We start from the raw sequence: 22,426 nt of genomic DNA, 5'->3' as shown, positions 1-22,426 counted from the left end.
CTACACTGTCCAATGTGTGTCTGGGGGTGTATCCCATGGTTCTATGTGCTAAGACACTCTAGGATTCTTTCCCAGGCAATTATAGAAGAACTGTCCTTTGTGGGGTATTATGGGGAAAGTATTGGAGGACTGTGAGTACTCAAGTGAATTTTGTCTGCATCCTCGTTGCAAAGTGGGCAGATTCCCACCCAAGTTATAGTGTAGCCTGAGCTCTAACCCACATCCCTAGCTGAGGCTTAAATAACTTCCAAACCCTGATTAGAGGTTTCTCAATGTGGACAGTAAGGAGAGAGAAGGTGTTCTAAAAGCTGGTAGGAGCCTGGATTACCTGCAGTGAAGGCATACCCTTAGTGTGTTTACCTAAAAAAGATCTGATGTGCTAGATGGATCTTGGACATCCTTGGCCTTTGGGCCCTGTGCAATGAACAGAAACCCTACATTTAATCCCTCTTGCACTTGAACAAATAGATTTTATTGAAAAGGGGATACTGCTTGCTCCTCTTCGTTTCTGTCTCCTGCTTTTTCTAATTTTCCAGCAGTTCCATTTTCACCCTTTCACTGCTCCCTCTGGACTTATATAAAAGTATGTTTAAGCAAAGTTTGCTCGTTCAAATATTTGCATGCCAGTTGAACATTTTATTTGATCAAGGAATCTGTCAATTAAATTTTCACTAACTTCCACGGTATATTAACACTAATTAAGTGCTAGTTTAAAATTCTCAAAAAGAGTGCTCTATTCGTTTCTGTGTGGGTTAGTAGGAATTATGCTGTTGGGTGAAAATTGTATTTTCAGAAGAAAATGAGTTGGCAACATAACCTTGGATGAATATGGGAATAATGTCTGAAGCTAATTTAACCCATCTGATGCATATCCTTGTTTCTGCAAATCCTGTTATTAAAACAAAATGAATTAGTTCCTATTGACCTGTTTTCTAAATGGTATGTGGTGGTGCGTGTGTACTGCAGTAAAACAATAGTGGCACCCAGAAAAAAAAATAGCATTAGAGATGTGTCCTCAGGCTTTAATATACATTGTGTCTTAAATTTTGGTATGTTAAAGTTTTCATTCTCCCATGAACTTTCCATTGGAACATGAGGGCATTGTTGCTGAAATTGATAAGCTTTTGTCTGTCAGTATTGCTGAACATGTGTAAAATCAGAAATAGAAATAATACCAGTCTATTTTCTACAGGTATTGTATGTGTAATCTTATTTTACAACTTTATTTTGCAGCAGCTGAAAAGTCTGGTTGACCACCTTTTGAAAAGTTGGTTCTTCACCAGTGACAATTTTATTTTAAGCCTTTCTGTTGATTACTTAAGAGATTTGTTCTGAGAATCTATCCAGCATCTCACTAATCCAGCTTTGTCACGACAGTATCAGAGTCTGAAAAGTGCTCCATTGATGAGCTCTCCTGGTATTCTCTGCAATGGAAAGACTTGGATTTCATCTTATTTCATAGGATATAAAATATTTAATAAACAAAAATATGTAAAACAAAGGAAGTGATTTGCAATTATCACACTTGAATTAAATGATAATTATTTGGGGATATTCATGAAGCTGAGGGAATATATTTTTCTTGTCCTAAATCCTTGGTTTATTATCTCTTGTATGGTACCATACAGCACAAATGAATTTAAACAACAAGGTGTCTAGTAGCATTATTAACAAAAGCGCTACTTAAAGTCTTTGGTTTGTATATTGATTTATCTTAGGTAGCTCTTTATAGGGATTTCTCATATGTAAATAACTTTAAAAAATGAGAAAAACCTAAGAGCAAAAGTTAGATCTAGGCACAGATTATGAATTCCTCAAAGTGTATGGCTGATTGGATACATCTCTACTTGAAAAATGTAAAATATTTAATGTTTTGCTTAAACTAAGGACACAATGATGACTTTGGTGCTGATATGACAAAATCACAATAATTATTGTTAAAAAAAAAAAAGAGAAAATAATTCTTGTTCCCACATACCAAAGATATATTCTCTTTTGGAAGGACAATCTCGAAGGGCAAAAACTAACTGCTAAGAGAATGGGTTTACAAGTAAAGAGTAAGAGATGTTTCATACTGGCCTGTGAGAGCCCCTATCCTTTGAAATGTGCTCTCCTCCTTCAAATCTGTTGACCTTTAGGGCTCTCTGTGAGGCACATATTTTTATGAAGGTTGCTGAAGAAGCAAATATTTTTCAGGGTGATTTTTAGAGCAGGTGGAGAATAGCTGCATAGCTATTTTGTAAAGTGTGCTGCATGGCTGTTTTTGTAGCGCTGTGTGTTTTGTAGCTGCTGTTTCTTTTTCTGATTCACTGTATTTTTAAAGGTTTCAGATGGGTAGCCGTGTTAGTCTGTATCAGCAAAAACAACACCCCCATCCTTTCATGTATTTATACCTGTTCCTGTATTTTCACTCCATGCAGCCAATGCAATGGGTTCTAGCCTACAAAAGCTTATGCCCAAATAAATTTGTTAGTCTCTAAGGTGCCACAAGGGCTTCTTGTTGTTTTTGTATTTTTAAAGTGTTTATCGGAGGGTTCCAACGACTTGAAATGGTGGCCTCTTGTTTTAGAATACTACATAAATTGAGAGTAGATAAATAAAGTTTTCACCTTTTTAATTGCTTCAGTACTCCAAGACTGCAGGTGAGGTAAGTTCTATCTAGACCAGTATTTTCAGAAATGGGTGCCTAAAGTTCTGTGTACATATTTAGGCATCTAAATAAATGGCTTGTTTTTCAAAAATATTGTACACTCAGCAGTTCCCATTGAATCGTAAGGGAAGAACAGGCAAAGTATTAAAGCACTGGGGAGAGTAGTGCTTGGTAGCATTACATACAGGTTTTCTTTTGTGTTTTTCTGTGCCCATCAAAAATATATATCTAAAAATAGCCTAAGAGAGAAACCAAATGGGTTAGGTGACTGGGATGTAGAAACTTTCTCCTCTGGCTTGCTTATTTGAATGTAATATAGGTTGTTAACATTTGTTAGCTGATTAGGAACTTACAAAAATAGGTTGATTTCATTTAAGTACCTACTGGACAAATGTCCATTTTGCAAAAACCACCACCAATCTTGGCACTAATTGGCGTCCTGGTTGGCTTTTTAAACAGAGAGGCTAAAGATTAAAAGGGCATAGATACTGACCCCCCGGGCCCTAGAGGTGGTTTCTCCAGAACAGGATTGTGGCATAGTGGGTGAAGTGATGGGAAGTTTCCCTATCTCTGCCCATGCTGTTCTGAAAAAATGAAATTCAGATAATGGATTAATGCATGTATTTTCAATTACTGTTTGTTTATTGAGCTGTGGACAGGTACTTGGTATTGTCCAAACAAATAAGGAGTTGCACCAGGTACCCCAAGGAACTTGTTTTGTGGAAATTGTTAGCCATTCAAAATGCTTGACTCTGCATTCCATGATACAATAGCCGGTAAGTAATGGTGAAACTACATTGTGTTTTCCTTATATAAATTTGTATAATTTTTCTTTTGGAAATATTTCATTGCAGAAATATGTTGATTTCAAGCAAACCAGCTGCTGTTACAAACTGTATTTCCTAAACAGTTGTATTTGCACTTCCCCTCCAGATTTTTGTTTGGTCATTAGAGCAGCATCTTGCTTGGTAGTGAGGCAGATCTGCTTTTCTTCTGCAAGCTTTTTTGTGTTCATGGATTGGCAACATTAACCATGACAACTTCATTAGAATCAGTTTATTGTGTGTGAGATCCAGACATTCTTCTCTCAAAATGGTTGTCTTCAGATGTCAACCTATACTGGAGCCAGAACTCACATCTGAAAATTTTGTGTAGAGCAAGATAGGACACTGCTAATATAAGACTTTTTATCTTACAAACTTTCACATGAGTAAGTCATTACTCAGGTGGCTTATCCCATAGATACTGAAGAGATTATTCATGTGAATGAGGATTTGTACATGTTCTGTGACTATAGCCTAACTAAATTCACAGCCATGAAAAAAGTGTCACGGACCATGAAATCTGCTCTCCCCCTGTGAAATCTGGTCTTTTGTGTGCTTTTAACCTATACTATACCAATTTCATGGGGGAGACCAGAGTTTCTCAAATTGGGGCTCTGACCCAAAAGGGAGTTGCAGGCAATCATATGGTTATTTTAGAGGGGATCATGGTATTGCCACCCTTACTTCTGCCAATGTTTTATGATAACATTTCAAGTACTGTAAATGGAACAAATTGTAAAAAGACTAGTAAAAATCTCCTGGTTAAACTGGTAATTTAACATTTCTATATACCTTCTTTTTTTTTTCTTTCTTTTTTTCTTTTAAACGAGGTGTCTAACATTGTTAGGCTGCTTTTTGGGGATTTAGAGCAATATATTTTCCACAAAACTGGAAGCTGTTATTTATGTGGTTTTGTTTGGTAGCAAAGTAATAATGTTTATATGATGATGATGATATCTGGACATTCGCTAGAAATATAATAAGCACCTTATCTCATTTAATAAACATAGTCCAGTTGTATGCATAATTATCAAGATATAAAGCAACCTGAAATAAATATGAAGCTCTACACGATAATAAATGTGGTTCAAATAGATTTACTCATTCTGAATTTAAATGAGATCTCCAATCTCTTAACACTTAGAAGCACATCATGTGGTCTTTGCCCGACTATAATCTGGGTAGCTGCAAACTTTGCTCACACAGCAGCTAGATTATTCTTAGTAAAGAGAGCTTGAATAGCTGAAGATAATCAGATGGTTCTCCTAAATTAAATCTGTTAAAGAATTCATAAAAAAAATCGCTGTATATGTAAGTCTTAATTTGTCCTCTGCATTACTGCTTTAATAAAAAGGATGAAAAGCTCTGTTTGGATGTACCATCCTGTACTGTGCTCAGAACAAACATGCCCTCATTCAGCAATGGAAATTTGGTGTACAAGGTTTATTAGAGGAGGGTAATATTCTTGGTTAGGGGAGTTGAGACTGGGTGAGGGTATTGTTTTACCACTGGTGAATGCTCTTAACATCATAGCTCTGATGCATATCTAAACTACTGTACTATAGGTGTTAATTGCATTGACAAAAATGTGATACCTTCAGTTCAAATCCTTATTCATTTCTCTGTGTATATTCAGGAATTGAAACAAATCCTCCCTGTCCTTCCCTTTCATGGATGGACCTCAATTTTGTCAGCTAGTCCACTCCTGTGTATGTCATCTGCCTATCTCTCACAGCTGCTTTGGGACATCCATGAAAGTGACCATTAAAGTGAAACATACAAAATGAAGATTAATACCACAGCAATACCATCTGACCATTAAAATCCTGAAAAAATCAATAAGTAATCATTTCAGTTCCTTTTCAAATTCCAATGCCTTCTTGCAAGACACTTGTTCTTTGGACTTGAGAACTGTAATGGGCATTCTCACAGTGTATAAAAATAAGAGGTTTGGAGGCACTAGATTTTTGCAACAAAAGGATTAGCAAAGGGACAGGAAGAGAGGAAAGCTGTGCAATTGGACAGTGTAATTGGACTAGCAGAAGTTACTTATTGAACACCAATAGGGTGCTGAAAAACATTGCTTTGTGAAGCATCTCTGCAATGGGAGCAGAGACAGTTTTCAAAATGGGGAAGGGAAAGGCTGATAATTGCCCTATAATTTTTCAGAGGGGTGATATTGAAGGACCAGCTCCATGAATAGAAAATCTATGAGAGCATATATGCAGGTTTAGGAAAACATGGATTGCCCCAAAATGTGATTGTAAGGCTCAAATGCTTGCTTTATGAAAGCCTTTCAAACATAAATAGTGAGAATTAGGAGAAAATAATGGCTAAGATTAATTGTTTTCTGGTAAGATGTTATAAAATGCACTTGATGTCTGACAGCATGTTGTATAAGAAATGTCACTATTCCCCCAACATTCATGGCCTGTGTTAAATTGTACACTATTTCACTGTTGGAATAAGCGCATGAGTAGTTTTCATGCCTCAAATAGAAGGATGGAATATATTGCAATTGCAAGTAGATAAAGCAGCATGTTAAGAATGTGCAACAGTCGAACACTTGGGCTGATAGCTGTAACATAAAGGCTTTGGCCATAGTGTCCAGGGTGTAATTTCTTGCAAGGACATTTGGTTAATTTTTTAAACTTTTTGCACTGATTTCTGTTACTTTGTGTTCAGCACAACTTGCACAGATAAGTAGTTTCTGGCAAACTTAACCACGTGTGCAATGAAGTACAGCAAATGCAACAGACAATTCACAAGCAAGTGACTGAGGGATGATAATGGCGGAAAGGCCACAATTGTGTCTGTGATGCCAGAGGCCACACTCCATGCTGGCCCTGTAGCAGTAACAAAAAGGAAACGTAATCCAAAGAGTGGTTTCAGCACCTTTTGCATAGGGGATCTCTTGTTTGTGCAAGGAATGCAAGGAATTAGAAGCATTCTGGGAGACCCAAGCTGTGCTTAGCACACCAAATTTGTCTAGAATAGACAAAGGCCATAGAGGATATTCTCCAAAGGAATGTGAGCAGTTGCCACTGGACTTGGCTTAGATATACTGTAGCACTACCTCACTGACTCATATTCTGGTTTGAATTCTCTTATGCACCAGACATTATTCCTTACATTACTTTAAAAATCTTTTTTTGCATTAATGTTTGTCCCTCACTTGGGTCATTTGCTCAACATTTTAGTGATTTATGTCACCCATGTAGATATTAGTAGTTACAAAGATGTGTTTTAATGATATTCTACTTCATATTGTTCACTGGGGAAGAATATAAAGCAGGGAAAATACAAAGCATTAAATACATGGATAGTTTCCAGCCTTCTAAATGATTCAAACTATTTGATGAATCACTGAATTCTATTGTTGACCTCTGTTTCTGACCTTTCTCTGATTTCACAGGTCAACAACTCAATCTAACTACTGCATTTTGAATAATTTGTCATCTGAGATCTCAAGAACACCTCTCCAGTTTTTCATTTTTTTAAAGTGATGATTGCAAGGGGTCAAAATGCAGCTGCAGCTTTTAAAATAAAGTTAAACCTTCACTACGGCTGGAAAGCAGTCCCAGTTTAATCAAGTTTCTACTGATACATTTAAGGGCACCTGAATCCTCCCAGTCTTTCCTGTCTTTATCATGGACCTACGATCCAATATGCCTCCCACCCTCACACCTCCCCCCAAAAAAAACAAAACAGAAAAAATAAAAACATAGATTAGTATTAAAAGTAAATTCAACTATACTCTTTATTTTTTCTTATTCATTCATATTCCAGTCTTCTTGATACTTCATTTTTATTCTGCTCTTTTCCCTTTTACACATTTGAAAAAAAACCAGTGGTGTTTTTATTTTGATCTGCAGCTTTCTCGAGGAGCCATGTGACTACTACATGAAGGGCAGTCTCTTTAATCTTGCAATCAGGAGGTTTTTCTTCTCATAATAACTCTGATTAATGTAAACTAATAATTATAAACACTGTAGTGTGCAGTGTGTTTCAACAGTGCGACTGATTGGCTGATTTGTAGTTTGACAGATTTTTCTAAAGCTTAGGAAAGAACAAAACAAAAATTGCATTTCAAAGTGCTTATCTCACTTGAATTTGTGTTTTTATTTTGGCACAATTATACCAATGACATTTAGTACTAGTATTGTTAAACAAATGTCAGCATTTTAATTATATTGCATTTTCAAGGGTTTATAACTTTTGCTGCTTTACTAACATGGAAAGTTAGATATAAGATTTCAGCTAACCAGTATCTCTTTAAAATACGTGAAATTATTATTAACAGCACTTTATATACCATAACATCTTTCATCTGAAGAACTGCAACTTCTTCACAGATTTTGGTGATAAGTATGAACCTCATTTTGCAATGGGCCAGTTTAGATACGGACTTTGGATATGTCTACACTATCCGCCGGATCGGCGGACAGCGATCAATCCAGCGAGGATCGATTTGTTGCGTCTAGTCTAGACACGATAAATCAACCCCCGAGCACTCTCCCATTGACTCCTGTACTCCATCGCCGCGAGAGGCGCAGGTGGAGTCAACGGGGAAGAGGCAGCAGTTGACTCACCGCGGTGAAGACACCACGGTAAGTCGATCTAAGTACGTCAACTTCAGCTATGTTGTTCACGTAGCTGAACTTGCATTACTTAGATCGATTTCCCCCACATACACAGGTTAGACCAGGGCTAAGTGACTTTCCCTAAGTCACTCAGCATGTCAGTGACAGTCAAGAACAGAAGCAACATCTTCTGACTCCTTGTCATGGTCTCTAGCTGAGCATTTAAGGAGACAGAGTAGTCTAGCAATCTAATACCTATCAGGGTAAATTGAAACACTACTATTGACTTGAAGTGCAAGTTACATCAGGCAATAAGCTATCAAAAGACGCAAAATATATATGTTTTTTTTTGTTCTGGGTAGTTTTGTGCCTCCAGAAAATGAAAGGGAAAGTTGTAATTAAGTAATATTTATAAAATACTTTGACACAGTCAACATAACTGTCCTTTCCTTCAAATCCCTCCTTATAGCCACTTATTTTTCCAAACCTTCCTGGATTAATCTCATACCTTGTACATTATATCTCTTCTTCCTTGCATCGGAACTACTGTCCTTTATTTTATATTTCTTTGACTTGGAGACCAATCCTGGAAACTCTTATTTCCAGATGTTTGGGCAAATTTTATGCTGGTGTTCATCCATTGATTTCAATGAAGTTACACCAGCAAAAAAAAAAATAAAAAAAAATTGATCTGTAGTGTTTGCTGCTTATGAAGCTTTGATAATAAGTGCTATGGCTGGTAATGTCCTTCCAGGATAGGTTATTTGGATTATAAACTTCCTTGTGTAGAGACCTTGTGCCTGATTCTTCTATCGCTTATGCTGGTATACCTCCATTGACTTTGAGAGAGTTACACCAGTTTACAATGGTGTAGGTGAGAGAAGAATTAGGTGTCTTGGGTCCAATCTTACACTAGTGAAGACAGTGGGTGTCGCTGTTGTTCGTTAAGCTATGTTGCCCATGTCCTTTCCACTTCAGGTGCATGCATGCCCAGTGCACCAGTCCAGAGTTGGAGATTTTTCCCTTATGGTACCCTTTGATTTGGTGCATGAACTTTCTCCTGCCTCTTGCTGCTGTGTGGTAGTATAAAGTTTGGAGCTGCCCCATCAGGTCCTTCTTGCTGCCTGAGATTGGTAGACGGAGCATGCTGGCTTGCTTTGCAAATGTTTTCCCTTAAGCCTTGCACCGGTTGCAAGAAGTCTGTCCTGGTAAGTGATCCTCATTCTACCTGTTGAAAGTGCCTAGATGAGGGTCACATCTGGGACAGGTGCCAAATCTGTAGAGACTTGAAGCTCTGGACTAAGAAAGCTAGAGAGGTGAGACTGCATTACCTTCTCATGGAAGCAACCTTGCATCCACCATGGGGCCTTCATTGGAACAACCTTTATTCGTACTCAATAGTAACTGCAAATAATGTAATCTCTAGAGCTTGCCAAAGGGCTGTTCTTTCCCTAAGAGTTAGAGTGGGTGGAAAGGATATGGTTCATTTTGAGTTCAGGGTAAGTTTGGGGATTTGTTTTTTGCAATCTGACCACAATTTACATGGTCATTAATTTCCCAAATGCTGAGAGATCCAGTTTTTGCTTTTGTATAAATAAACCTTTCACATGGTAAGGTTTCCATATAGTTTACTACTTAATTCCTTCAGCAGTGACTGTCCTATGCAGTATCTAAATTTGATTAATAATGTTTTTAATGGTTAAAGCCTTTATTCTTTGTTCTTATCGGTGGGGTGTGTGTGTACGCGCTTCTTGTTTCTATCACACCATTCTGTCATTCGTTTGTTAATAGTGAAGATGATCGAAGAAAGTCTGAAGTAATTCTCTTGTTGGTTTAAATTAAAGTTATTAAAGTCCATGTGATAGGTAGGCCCAAGTACTCCCTTGTGCATTGACTTTAATCTCAGTAAAACAGAAGCCACTTAAATGGTTAAGCAAACAAACACAAGAAAAAAAATGAGGAGTACTTGTGGCACCTTAGAGACTAACAAACTTATTTGGGCATAAGCTTTCGTGGGCTAAAACCCACTTCATCAGATGCATGCAGTGGAAAATACAGTAGAAAGATAGATAGATAGATAGATAGATAGATAGATAGATAGATAGATACACACACACACACAGAGAACATGAAAAAATGGATGTTGCCATACCAACTGTAACGAGACTAATCAATTAAGGTGGGCTATTATCAGCAGGAGAAAAAAAACTTTTGTAGTGATAATCAGAATGGCCCATTACAAACAGTTGACAAGAAGACATGAGTAACAGTAGGAGAAAAATTAGCATGGGGAAATAGTTTTACTTTGTGTAATGACTCATCCTGAAGGTTGAAACAACTTCTACACAGAGTGCTTCCGCTGATGTGCACGGGCTGAAATTGTGGAAAAGCAGCATCACTTGCCCCATAACCTCAGCCATGCAGAACACAATGCCATTCACAGCCTCAGGAACAACTCTGACATCATAATCAAAAAGGCTGACAAAGGAGGTGCTGTCGTCATCATGAATAGGTCGGAGTATGAACGAGAGGCTGCTAGGCAGCTCTTTAACACCACATTCTACATGCCATTACCCTCTGATCCCACTGAAAGAAAGAAACTACAGCATTTGCTCAAGAAACTCCCTGAAAAACCACAGGAACAAATCTGCACAGACACACCCCTAGAGCCCCGACCAGGGGTATTCTATCTGCTACCCAAGATCCATAAACCTGGAAATCCTGGACACCTCATCATCTCAGGCATTAGCACCCTGACAGCAGGATTGTCTGGCTATGTAGACTCTCTCCTCAGGCCCTATGTTACCAGCACTCCCAGCTATCTTCGAGACACCACTGACTTCCTGAGGAAACTTTAATCCATTGGTGATCTTCCAGAAAACACCATCCTGGCCACTATGGATGTAGAAGCCCTCTACACCAACATTCCACACAAAGATGGACTACAAGCCATCAGGAACAGTATCCCCGATAACATTTGGGGACAATGTATACCTTCAAGTCAGCAGCACTGCTATGGGTACCCGCATGGCCCCACAGTATGCCAACATTTTTATGGCTGACTTAGAACAACACTTCTTCAGTTCTCATCCCTTAATACCCCTACTCTATTTAGGCTACCTTGATGACATCTTCAACATCTGGACCCATGGAAAAGAAGCCCTTGAGGAATTCCACCATGATTTCAACAATTTTAATCCCACAGTCAACTCAGCCTGGATCAGTCCACACAAGAGATCCACTTCCGGGACACTAAGGTGCTAATAAGCAATGCTCACATAAACACCACCCTAACCGGAAACCTACTGACCGCTATACTTACCTACATGCCTCCCAGCTTTCATTCAGGAGACAGAATGAGACATCACACGATCCATTGTTTACAGCCAAGCTCTAAGATACAACCGCATTTGCTCCAATCCCTCAGACAGAGACAAACACCCTACAAGATCGCTATCAAGAGTTCTTAAAATTACAATACCCACCTGCTGAAGTGAAGGAACAGATTGACAGAGCAAGAAGAATACCCAGAAGTCACCTACTCCAGGACAGGCCAAACAAAGAAAGTGTTTTGCTGATAAAGACTAACACGGCTACCACTCTGAAATACAAGAAAGTCACTTAACATTTTCCAGACCTTATATTCCATATATCCCCCTCTGAACAAAATTGTTGTAATTTTTCCATTTTCAGTCAATCAATTCTAGGCTTAGATAAACATTATTCAGACAGAACATGGGTCTTCTGTAGCTTTTTAAATCATAATGAAGAAAGTATCCCTGGCTAACTTTAAGCTTTGGGAATACAGAGTTGAGAGTTTGAGTGTTCTTAGGAACACTAGGCACAGAACAGAAGGAGCTGCATTTTCTATTAATGATTAAGCTTTAATGACAAATGTCTTTCTGGCAATTTTAGAACCTTTGACTGAATTTTGTTAGCAGAAGAGTAATAAAGTTCCCGTCTAGCAAAGTTCCAGTAAAAAGAAACTTGTATATGTTTTCTTAACCATTAGATTTAAAAAGTTGTTTGGATTTTATTTTAAAGGGTCCATCTTGCTGGGAGGATGTGCTGATTCCAAACAGATTAACTGGCACTTGCCAATCCCGAAACTGCCGTGGAGATATAGCGGTAAGATATTGTCAAATGTCATGTTTCTCCAAGACTCAGTGTAATGAGACCATTGCAGAAATAAAGATTTGTAACCATATTAGAAGTACTTGATTAGACATAAATAGTAAATTGCCATAGAGTCTATATTTTAAACAGAATTAGTGACTTACACCAGTAATATAACAAAAGTGGGATATCTGTCAGTCACTGCTCAGAAAATAACATTATTGCCCTGTGGAAAATGAGGGAAATTTGTATTTTTTATGAATATATGTACCTCAGTTTACCTGCTTGCTGATATTCTGTCTGACTGCATTGATTTAAATCTAAAGAAGCTGTTAAGAGCATAGGTGGATTGGGGGGGGCAAAAGGGGGCATTGCACTCCTAAACAATAGGCATAGTTTGGGGGGACATGGAGGGTGTTGCTTCCCCTTCCCCTCCAACTGCAAGCCTCAGGCAGGCATATGCAATGTGCTGCAGAGGAGACAGGGGACTACTTCCAGCTTGTACCCCTGAGGCAGGGAGTCAGAATTTTGTTTATAATCAAGGTGATTAACAGGTAATTAAGATAAGAAAGGACTATTAGGATGTTTCCTAAAGTTAAATGATCTGTTCCAAGCTTGGTGAACTGCAAAAGTAAGAGGCCTAAATGGTAGGTTACATTGTTTCAATTGTGGCACCTTAGAGACTAACAAATGTATTTGAGCATAAGCTTTCGTGAGCTACAGCTCACTTCATCAGATGTACTCTCTTTCTTTGAGAAGATAACTGATTTTTTAGACAAAGGAAATGCAGTAGATCTAAATTTCTTGGATGTCAGTAAGGCATTTGATACAGTTCCACATTAGAAATTGTTAGTTACATTGGAGAAAATGGGGATTAATATGAGACTTGAAAGCTGGATAAGAAACGGATTAAAGGGAAGACTACAACAGGTCATACTGAAAGATTGGAGGGAGGTTACTAGTGGAGTTCCTCAGGGATTTGTATTGGGACCAACCTTATTTAACATTTTTATTACTGACCGTGGCACAAAAAATGTGAGTATGCTAATAAAATTTGCAGATGACACAAAATTGGGAGTTATTGCCAATATCAAGGAGGACTGGAATATCATACAAGAAGATCTGGATGACCTGGTAAACTGGAAGAATAAAAATGGGATGATTTTTAACAGTGAAAAGTGCAAGGTCATGCATTAAGGATTAACAACAAGAATTTTTGCTATAAGCTGGGGATTTATCAGTTGGAAGTCACAGTGGAGGAGAAAGACCTGGTGTATTGGTTGATCACAGGATGATTATGAGCCATCAAAGTGATGCGACTGTGAAAAAGGCTAATGCAGCCCTAATCAGGCGAGGATTTCCAGTAGAGACAAGGAAGTGTTAGTACCATTAGATGAAAGAAAAGGAGTACTTGTGGCACCTTAGAGACTAACAAATTTATTAGAGCATAAGCTTTCGTGAGCTACAGCTCACTTCATCGGATGCATTTGGTGGAAAAAACAGAGGAGAGATTTATATACACGCACAAAGAGAACATGAAACAATGCGTTTATCATACACACTGTAAGGAGAGTGATCACTTAAGATAAGCCATCACCAGCAGCAGGGGGGGGAAAAGAGGAAAACCTTTCATGGTGACAAGCAAGGTAGGAAATGCATCCGATGAAGTGAGCTGTAGCTCACGAAAGCTTATGCTCTAATAAATTTGTTAGTCTCTAAGGTGCCACAAGTACTCCTTTTCTTTAAGCAAGGTAGGCTAATTCCAGCAGTTAACAAGAATATCAGAGGAACAGTGGGGGGTGGGGTGGGAGGGAGAAATACCATGGGGAAATAGTTTTACTTTGTGTAATGACTCATCCATTCCCAGTCTCTATTCAAGCCTAAGTTAATTGTATCCAGTTTGCAAATTAATTCCAATTCAGCAGTCTCTCGTTGGAGTCTGTTTTTGAAGCTTTTTTGTTGAAGTATAGCCACTCTTAGGTCTGTGATCGAGTGACCAGAGAGATTGAAGTGTTCTCCAACTGGTTTTTGAATGTTATAATTCTTGACGTCTGATTTGTGTCCATTCATTCTTTTACGTAGAGACTGTCCAGTTTGGCTAATGTACATGGCAGAGGGGCATTGCTGGCACATGATGGCATATATCACATTGGTAGATGCGCAGGTGAACGAGCCTCTGATAGTGTGGCTGATGTGATTAGGCCCTATGATGGTATCCCCTGAATACATATGTGGACAGAGTTGGCAACGGGCTTTGTTGCAAGGATAGGTTCCTGGGTTAGTGGTTCTGATGTGTGGTGTGTGGTTGCTGGTGAGTATTTGCTTCAGATTGGGGGGCTGTCTGTAAGCAAGGACTGGTCTGTCTCCCAAGATGCCCCATCATCTCAGGCATTGGCACCCTGACAGCAGGATTGTCTGGCTATGTAGACTCCCTCCTCAGGCCCTTTGTTACCAGCACTCCCAGCTATCTTCGAGACACCACTGACTTCCTGAGGAAACTACAGTCCATTGGTGATCTTCCTAAAAACACCATCCTAGCCACTATGGATGTAGAAGCCCTCTACACCAACATTCCACACAAAGATGGACTACAAGCCGTCAGGAACAGTATCCCCGATACTGTCACGGCTAACCTGGTGGCTGAACTTTGTGACTTTGTCCTCACCCATAACTATTTCACATTTGGTGACAATGTATACCTTCAAATCAGCGGCACTGCGATGGGTACCCGCATGGCCCCAAAGTATGCCAACATTTTTATGGCTGACTTAGAACAACGCTTCCTCAGCTCTCGTCCCCTAATGCCCCTACTCTACTTGCGCTACATTGATGATATCTTCATCATCTGGACCCATGGAAAAGAAGCTCTTGAGGAATTCCACCATGATTTCAACAATTGCCATCCCACCATCAACCTCAGCCTGGACCAGTCCACACAAGAGATCCACTTCCTGGACACTACGGTGCTAATAAGCGATGGTCACATAAACACCACCCTATATCGGAAACCTACTGACCGCTATTCCTACCTACATGCCTCTAGCTTTCATCCAGATCATACCACTCGATCCATTGTCTACAGCCAAGCGCTACGATATAACCGCATTTGCTCCAACCCCTCAGACAGAGACAAACACCTACAAGATCTCTATCATGCATTCCTACAACTACAATACCCATCTGCTGAAGTGAAGAAACAGATTGACAGAGCCAGAAGAGTACCCAGAAGTCGCCTACTACAGGACAGGCCCAACAAAGAAAACAACAGAACGCCACTAGCCATCACCTTCAGCCTCCAACTAAAACCTCTCCAACGCATCATCAAGGATCTACAACCTATCCTGAAGGACGACCCATCCTGAAGGATGACCTATGACTCTCACAGATCTTGGGAGACAGACCAATCCTTGCTTACAGACAGCCCCCCAGTCTGAAGCAAATACTCACCAGCAACCACACACCACACATCAGAACCACTAACCCAGGAACCTATCCTTGCAACAAAGCCCGTTGCCAACTCTGTCCACATATCTATTCAGGGGATACCATCATAGGGCCTAATCACATCAGCCACACTATCAGAGGCTCGTTCACTTGCGCATCTACCAATGTGATATATACCATCATGTGCCAGCAATGCCCCTCTGCCATGTACATTAGCCAAACTGGACAGTCTCTACGTAAAAGAATGAATGGACACAAATCAGACGTCAAGAATTATAACATTCAAAAACCAGTTGGAGAACACTTCAATCTCTCTGGTTACTCGATTACAGACCTAAGAGTGGCTATACTTCAACAAAAAAGCTTCAAAAACAGACTCCAACGAGAGACTGCTGAATTGGAATTAATTTGCAAACTGGATACAATTAACTTAGGCTTGAATAGAGACTAGGAATGGATGAGTCATTACACAAAGTAAAACTATTTCCCCATGGTATTTCTCCCTCCCACCCCACCCCCCACTGTTCCTCTGATATTCTTGTTAACTGCTGGAATTAGCATACCTTGCTTGTCACCATGAAAGGTTTTCTTCTTCCCCGCCCCCCCCCCCCCCCGCCCGCTGCTGGTGATGGCTTATCTTAAGTGATCACTCTCCTTACAGTGTTTAAGATAAACCCATTGTTTCATGTTCTCTGTGTGTGTGTATATAAATCTCTCCTCTGTTTTTTCCACCAAATGCATCCGATGAAGAGAGCTGTAGCTCACGAAAGCTTATGCTCTAATAAATTTGTTAGTCTCTAAGGTGCCACAAGTACTCCTTTCCTTTTTGCGAATACAGACTAACACGGCTGCTACTCTGAAACCTACCATTAGATGAGGCATTGGTGAGACCTTAATTGGAATACTTAAAGATGAATTCAAACTGGAACAGGTGCAGAGAAGGGCTACTAGGATGATCTGAGGAATGGAAAACTTACCTTATGAGAGTAGACTCAAAGAACTTGGCTTGTTTAGCCTAACCAAAAGGGGAGATATGATTGCTCTCTATAAATATATCAGAGGGATAAATACCAGGGAAGGAGAGGAATTATTTAAGTTAAGTGCCAATGTGGACACAAGAACAAATGGCCACAAACTGGCACACCCAGCCAACAGGAGACACTCATGAGAGGTGAGTGCGCCCCCGGCACTCTGTCAACCCAGCAGAGTCCAACCCATCAACCTTCAGGGCATGATATATTTTTCAGTTTTAGATGATCAGTATTGTGGTGCTCTTGTTTTAATCTCTATATTTCAAGAAGATAACATTATCATCTTTCTTGAACCGCATTAGGTGCATAAGACAGAGGTCAAATGGTGCCAGTCATCCCTATCCAGGGCTCTTTCTCTCTCCCTCAGTCTTCCTTGTTGGAGCTGTTCTACTTTGTATAAATAGTTAAATATTCCCTGTACCTGTTAGAGAAACTGACTCTATAACCTGGTGGTACTCAGCTGGAATGTGGAAAACGCAGGTCCCTGCCCCAAACCAGGTAGAACCTGAATGTCCCACATATCAGGTGAGTGCCCTAACCACTGGGCTGTTAGCTATTCTGGGGTGTTGTTCCTCTGTGTGGGGGTGAGGATGGAGGGGTTGTTTGTTTGTTTGTTTGTTTGTTTGTTTGTTTGTTTACATGGTACATTTCAGAAGGTCTTATTTTCTCTCTGCATCAGAATGAAAACAAATATCAAAGCCTTGACATTTTTTGTAAAGCAGAATTCTTGTTTTGTTGCCATTCCTAAAATAACCATTCACCAGCATTAAGTCCTCTGGAAAAGAGCTTTATTCTGTAAATAATTCAATTTAATTAAAACCTGTCCCACACTCTCTTTTCAAATACATATACATGTTGCATTTATGAAGTCCGTCGTTCTTATGGTTTTTTTTGCCTAACATGAGAAAATATTATACCTTATAATATTTGTGTCGTTAATGGCTATAGCTTCCTTGTTAGTTGGGAAGAGGATTTACTAAAGATTTACCTATTTTTTGACAAACTATAATAAACTAATTTCATTTTTGGCATAGATATCTACCACCTCCCTCCCACCAACCTGATTATAGCAATTAATTATAGTTTGTATATGCTACTTCAGGGTTCTTATCTCTCTTTTAATGTTGTTCGCTCATTCTGCTTCTTAGTCTTTTTCTTTAGGATGGATGCGTTCAGTGCATTGTTAGCTAAGGGTACTTAGCTAAGGATTCTTTTCAGGTACCCTGTGTATTCTGGTCTGACTCATTTTATGTAGCTGAATTTGCCAGTATAGTTAACAAAGCTATGTGAAACTTTCTTAATGAAACATAAATGAGATGGAATTTCTTGGGCTTCGTGTTTTGGTATACACCTGTGATCCAGTCCAGGTGCACCTAGTGGTTTATGAACCTCTTCAGAAATCACAAACTAAGTTTTGGACAGGCCTGAGCTGAAAGGAGACTCAAAGAGCTTGGCTTATTTAGCCTAACCAAAAGAAGGCTGAGAGGAGATATGATTACTCTCTATAAATATATCAGAGGGATAAATACCAGAGAGGGAGAGGAATTATTTAAGCTTAGTCTAATGTGGACACAAGAACAAATTGATATAAACTGGCCATCAGGATGTTTAGACTTGAAATTAGACGAACGTTTCTAACCATCAGAGGAGTGACGTTCTGGAATAGCCTTCCATGGGCTAAGTTTGATAAGTTTATGGAAGGGATGGTATGATGGGATATCTTAATTTTGTCAATTAATTGATCTTTGACTATTAGTGGTAAATATGCCCAATGACCTGTGATGGGATGCTAGATAGGGTGGGATCTGAGTTACTACAAAGAATTCTTTCCTGAGTGTCTGGCTGGTGAGTTTTGCCCACATGCTCAGGGTTTAGCTGATCACCATATTTGGGGTCAGGAAGGAATTTTCCTCCAGGGCAGATTGGCAGAGGCCCTGGGGGGGTTTTGCCTTCCTCTGTAGCGTGGAGCACTTACTGGAGGATTCTCTGCACCTTGAAGTCTTTAAACCATGATTTGAGGACTTCAATAGCTCACACATAGGCCAGGGGTTTGTTACAGGAGTGGGTGGGTGAGATTCTGTGGCCTCCGTTCTGAGGTCAGACTAGATGATCATAATGGTCCCTTCTGACCTTGAAGTCTATGATTCTATGGTTTTGTAGCTGGCATTATTCTTTGTCTGTCTGTCTGTCTGTCTTTCAGACTTTTATTTGTATTGTAGTTACACCTAGAAGGTCTAGGTTTCTGAGAGGTAACCGTGTTCGTCTGTATTAGCAAAAACAATGAGGAGTCCTTGTGGCACTTTAGAGACTAAACAAATTTGTTTGAGCATAAGCTTTCATGGGCTATAACCCACTTCATGAGATGCATGGAGTGAAAAAAAAGGAGGCAGGTATAAATATACAGCACATGAAAAGATGGGAGATTCCTTACCAAGGTATGGGAGAGGGGGGGTCAGTGCTAACAAGGCCAATTCAAACAGGGTGGATGTGGCCCATTCCCAACAGTGGTCAAGAAAGCATGAGTATCAACAGAGGGAAAATTATTTTTTGTAGTGACCCAGCCACTCCCAGTCTTTCTTCAGGCCTATCTGTGACAAAATCTTAGCCTCAACTATCATGCATAAATTTGCCTTCATGGCATAGGAGATAGTTGTATTACCAAGATAAAACTACTGCTTTAGTACCAGCTCTGATGTCATTGATAGTTCACAAAGTGATTTGAACAGCTACACCCATGTTGTTCAAAGGCCTGTGCAAAGTAACATGTTGTGATCCCTCCTTATCTGTTATCAGTTAGATCTACATCCACATGGACATCTCTATGTGCTACCTACCTGCCTGTATTCTTGCTTAGACAGTGGAAGAATTCCTTTCCTATTCACAGGGCTCTGTACTTTTAGTGACTTCCCACATGGATCAGCAAACCAGGAGATGAAACTGAAGCTCCATTTTCCAGATAGAGAACAGGGAGACTTCAGTCTCTGTCTACTTTTGGCTTCTTGTGGGACATGGCAATCAGAGATTGTGTCGTGTCTGGTAGGTGAGGTGAGTGCATTTGGCATGGGATCCACATGCCCAAACTCGTTCTATCTGCTGAGACTACCAACAAATGCATGTACCCAATTCAGTTACACCTGTCCACTGGGAACTGAATTAAGTACACCAAACAGCTATTGCTACCACTTGGCTTGGATTTGTGTCAGCAGAAGATGATTTCTGTATCTCATTATGGATCCCCTGAGGTATCCAGTTTCCCACAAAAGTTTTTAAAGTAAATAATATTTAGATTAGTTTAGATTAGGGGTTACCACTGACAAATCAGGACACGAACATATTGAGTATTTTAAAACTCTGTCCAATCCTTGTGGAGTTTGCTTTTTTAATTGAAGCAAGCCTTTTCACACTAAAGTACATGAAGACAGTTGTGATTCCTGTTTCTTGTGGGAGAGTTGCAAGAGCTGCATGAAGGTGTACTTTTTTAACATAGCATCTTAATTAAGAAGATCTGGACTGTAGATTCACACATCACCACAGCATTCTAGGATTTCAAATTATGATATTGGATGGATGAACCATTCATTTTACTCTGTGGAAGAAAGTTGTAGGATTTGACCAACTTCACCAATGGCCTACGCAACCATAACTACAATGATTTCATAGAGCTGTTCCTGCACCATTGTCTTCTAGATACTTCTAGCTGGGCCAAGTAACCTTGAAGCCTATTTGTCTGGTTATTAAACATTAAATTATTTTTAAATCTGTTTTTATTTAAATATTTATAATCTGAGACAAAACTTTTTAATTTTGTAGAGGAAGAATTTGAACGTTTGCCCACACAAAGGCAGCCATGAACACTTCCTCTGTCTACCAAAATTAGACAGTGATATTACATAGCTACATCTGTATTTTGTGCTCATTGTATATAGGGAAAACTATTGATGCTTCAATTAAATGGGTAAAAAGTAATGTGGAAAAAGGCAGAATGAGTATTTAACTGATTCTGCAATGTTATAAACCAGTGAAATCTAGTTGATGACCTCTGATTCCAATATTCTTCAATTAAATGGCTTTTTTTAAAAGCCAAATCTTTCAGACTTGGATGCTAACAGCTAAACATTTAAATCCATACTAAGGCACCTTAAGTGATTTTCAGAGAAGCTTGATTACCTTTGGCTTCCAGTGAATTCATTTCCATTCAGTGATAGAAATGTTATTTTTTTCAGTCTTTCACTCCATGTTGCGTAGTGCATGAGGTAGTCTTTTTGCCTACATCTACTTTATGTTGGATGGTGGTGTTCATAGCAGAAACAATATTTCTGTAATGCCTTGTCATTGATGCAGATCTTCCTTTTCCTAGCCCTGTGCTTCTGATTGTCCTGATGATGGACTTAATGAAAGAGGAAAGCAAGATTCCTCTGTCTTTTTAGTAGAATAGCTTCTGCAGCCCATTTGTCACTATTTCTGATGGATGCGTAATGAAGAATTGTAAGGACTGTTGCCAGAAATTTGGAACTTTAATTTTGTTAGATAGAAATATGAAAATACAGTAATTGACAACATTCAAAAGGATAGAAATGAGAAGTTCAATTTAAAGTTAAGTAAAATATTTCAACTTTCAGCAGTGATTCCGTGAGTGCCTTAATGATACAATGGATTGTAATGCAGGATATATGTTCCAGTGTACTCAAAAATATGAAAATTATTTGATTCATTTTCAGGGCTCACTTGCTCAGTATAGACTAAAATGAACTTATTTTCATATGATCTACTGCATGTATTTATTGTGCTTTTGATTCCAAGATATGAGTCTTTGGTGCAAAAGAAATAGCAAATGAGAATTTGCTAATGCTTTGCTATAATATACAGTAATTAAGGGCAACTAGAATACATAAAAGATAAATAATACACCTTTAACATACCTATTCATGACTGACTGCTCTCTCCTTTCATGAAACTGGCAGGTTCTAAGAGCCAATCATACAAAGTTTGTCTTTTATACTCCTCAAAATTACACTGTTACACAGCTGTAATATTCTTCTCAGTCTTTCTTCTAGTTCAGGAAAGTTTTAAGCTATGTGACTTGACAGTATCTCTGTATTGAGTCTTAAGTTGTAGAGTGCTATCCTGAGAAAGATGAGAGTGCGCACAAGTTCATAAAAAAGAAAGTTTGGACGCAGACTTGGCCCATTACAAACAATGCATTCACTGAACTCCAATATTTTTCTCCTGAGTTGCTGTAGTTCTGCTGGACTCTGATAATACTGTGCAACACACCAAACCTGTGTAAAAAAACCTCCACATTACTCCAAGGAGAGAGCATATGTGTAGTTCATCTTCTTGTGCTGCTGTTGCCTTCTGCTGCTGATTCACAGACACATTTTGCTTTGAGATGGAAGAGTGGAAAGTGACACATCCTGACATCTTTAGAACTATTTCATTGACCAGGAATCCTTCCTAAATAAGGAAGAACCTCAATCTTTCATGAGCTATCTGATGGCATAGTCAATCAGGAGCACAGAACATTTGTTTTAAAGAGAAGATTGCATCCATCAAGAGTTTCTCTGGTTTTTTTTTTTTTTTTCCTTTCTCTGTTCTTTTTCTTGAATAGGTTGAATAAAAACCTATGGAAATTAGCGTTCTAGTCTCCAGGATTCTAGGCTTGAGGGTAATTGAGTTAAAGCTTGAATTGCTTTTGAGCCTTTGTCATTTATCTAGGCAGCCAGAGGTGACCTTGTCCAATGCAGAATGCAACCCTTGCTTGAGCATCTAATTCCCATA

The 22,426-nt window shown here is 39.1% G+C and overlaps 1 protein-coding gene across 6 annotated transcripts in view; it reads left to right on the top strand.

Moving 5' to 3' along the window:
- The window catches only part of PRKN (parkin RBR E3 ubiquitin protein ligase), a 1,277,841-nt gene that overhangs the window by 632,789 nt on the left and 622,626 nt on the right, over nucleotides 1-22,426 (top strand). For 5 of the 6 annotated variants that reach the window (XM_038394015.2, XM_043511262.1, XM_043511261.1 and 2 more), the window contains one exon: nucleotides 12,102-12,185. The exons of the other annotated variant lie outside the window; for it this stretch is intronic. In XM_038394015.2, the coding sequence (XP_038249943.1) occupies nucleotides 12,102-12,185 (84 nt within the window). The remainder of the gene's footprint in view (nucleotides 1-12,101; nucleotides 12,186-22,426) is intronic. 6 annotated transcript variants of the gene reach the window in all.

The sequence above is a fragment of the Dermochelys coriacea genome, chromosome 3, assembly GCF_009764565.3.
Source record: "Dermochelys coriacea isolate rDerCor1 chromosome 3, rDerCor1.pri.v4, whole genome shotgun sequence".
Lineage (NCBI taxonomy): Eukaryota > Metazoa > Chordata > Testudines > Dermochelyidae > Dermochelys > Dermochelys coriacea.
The sequence above is the reverse complement of the archived record's forward strand: the minus strand, read 5'-3'. Positions and strand labels throughout refer to the sequence as shown.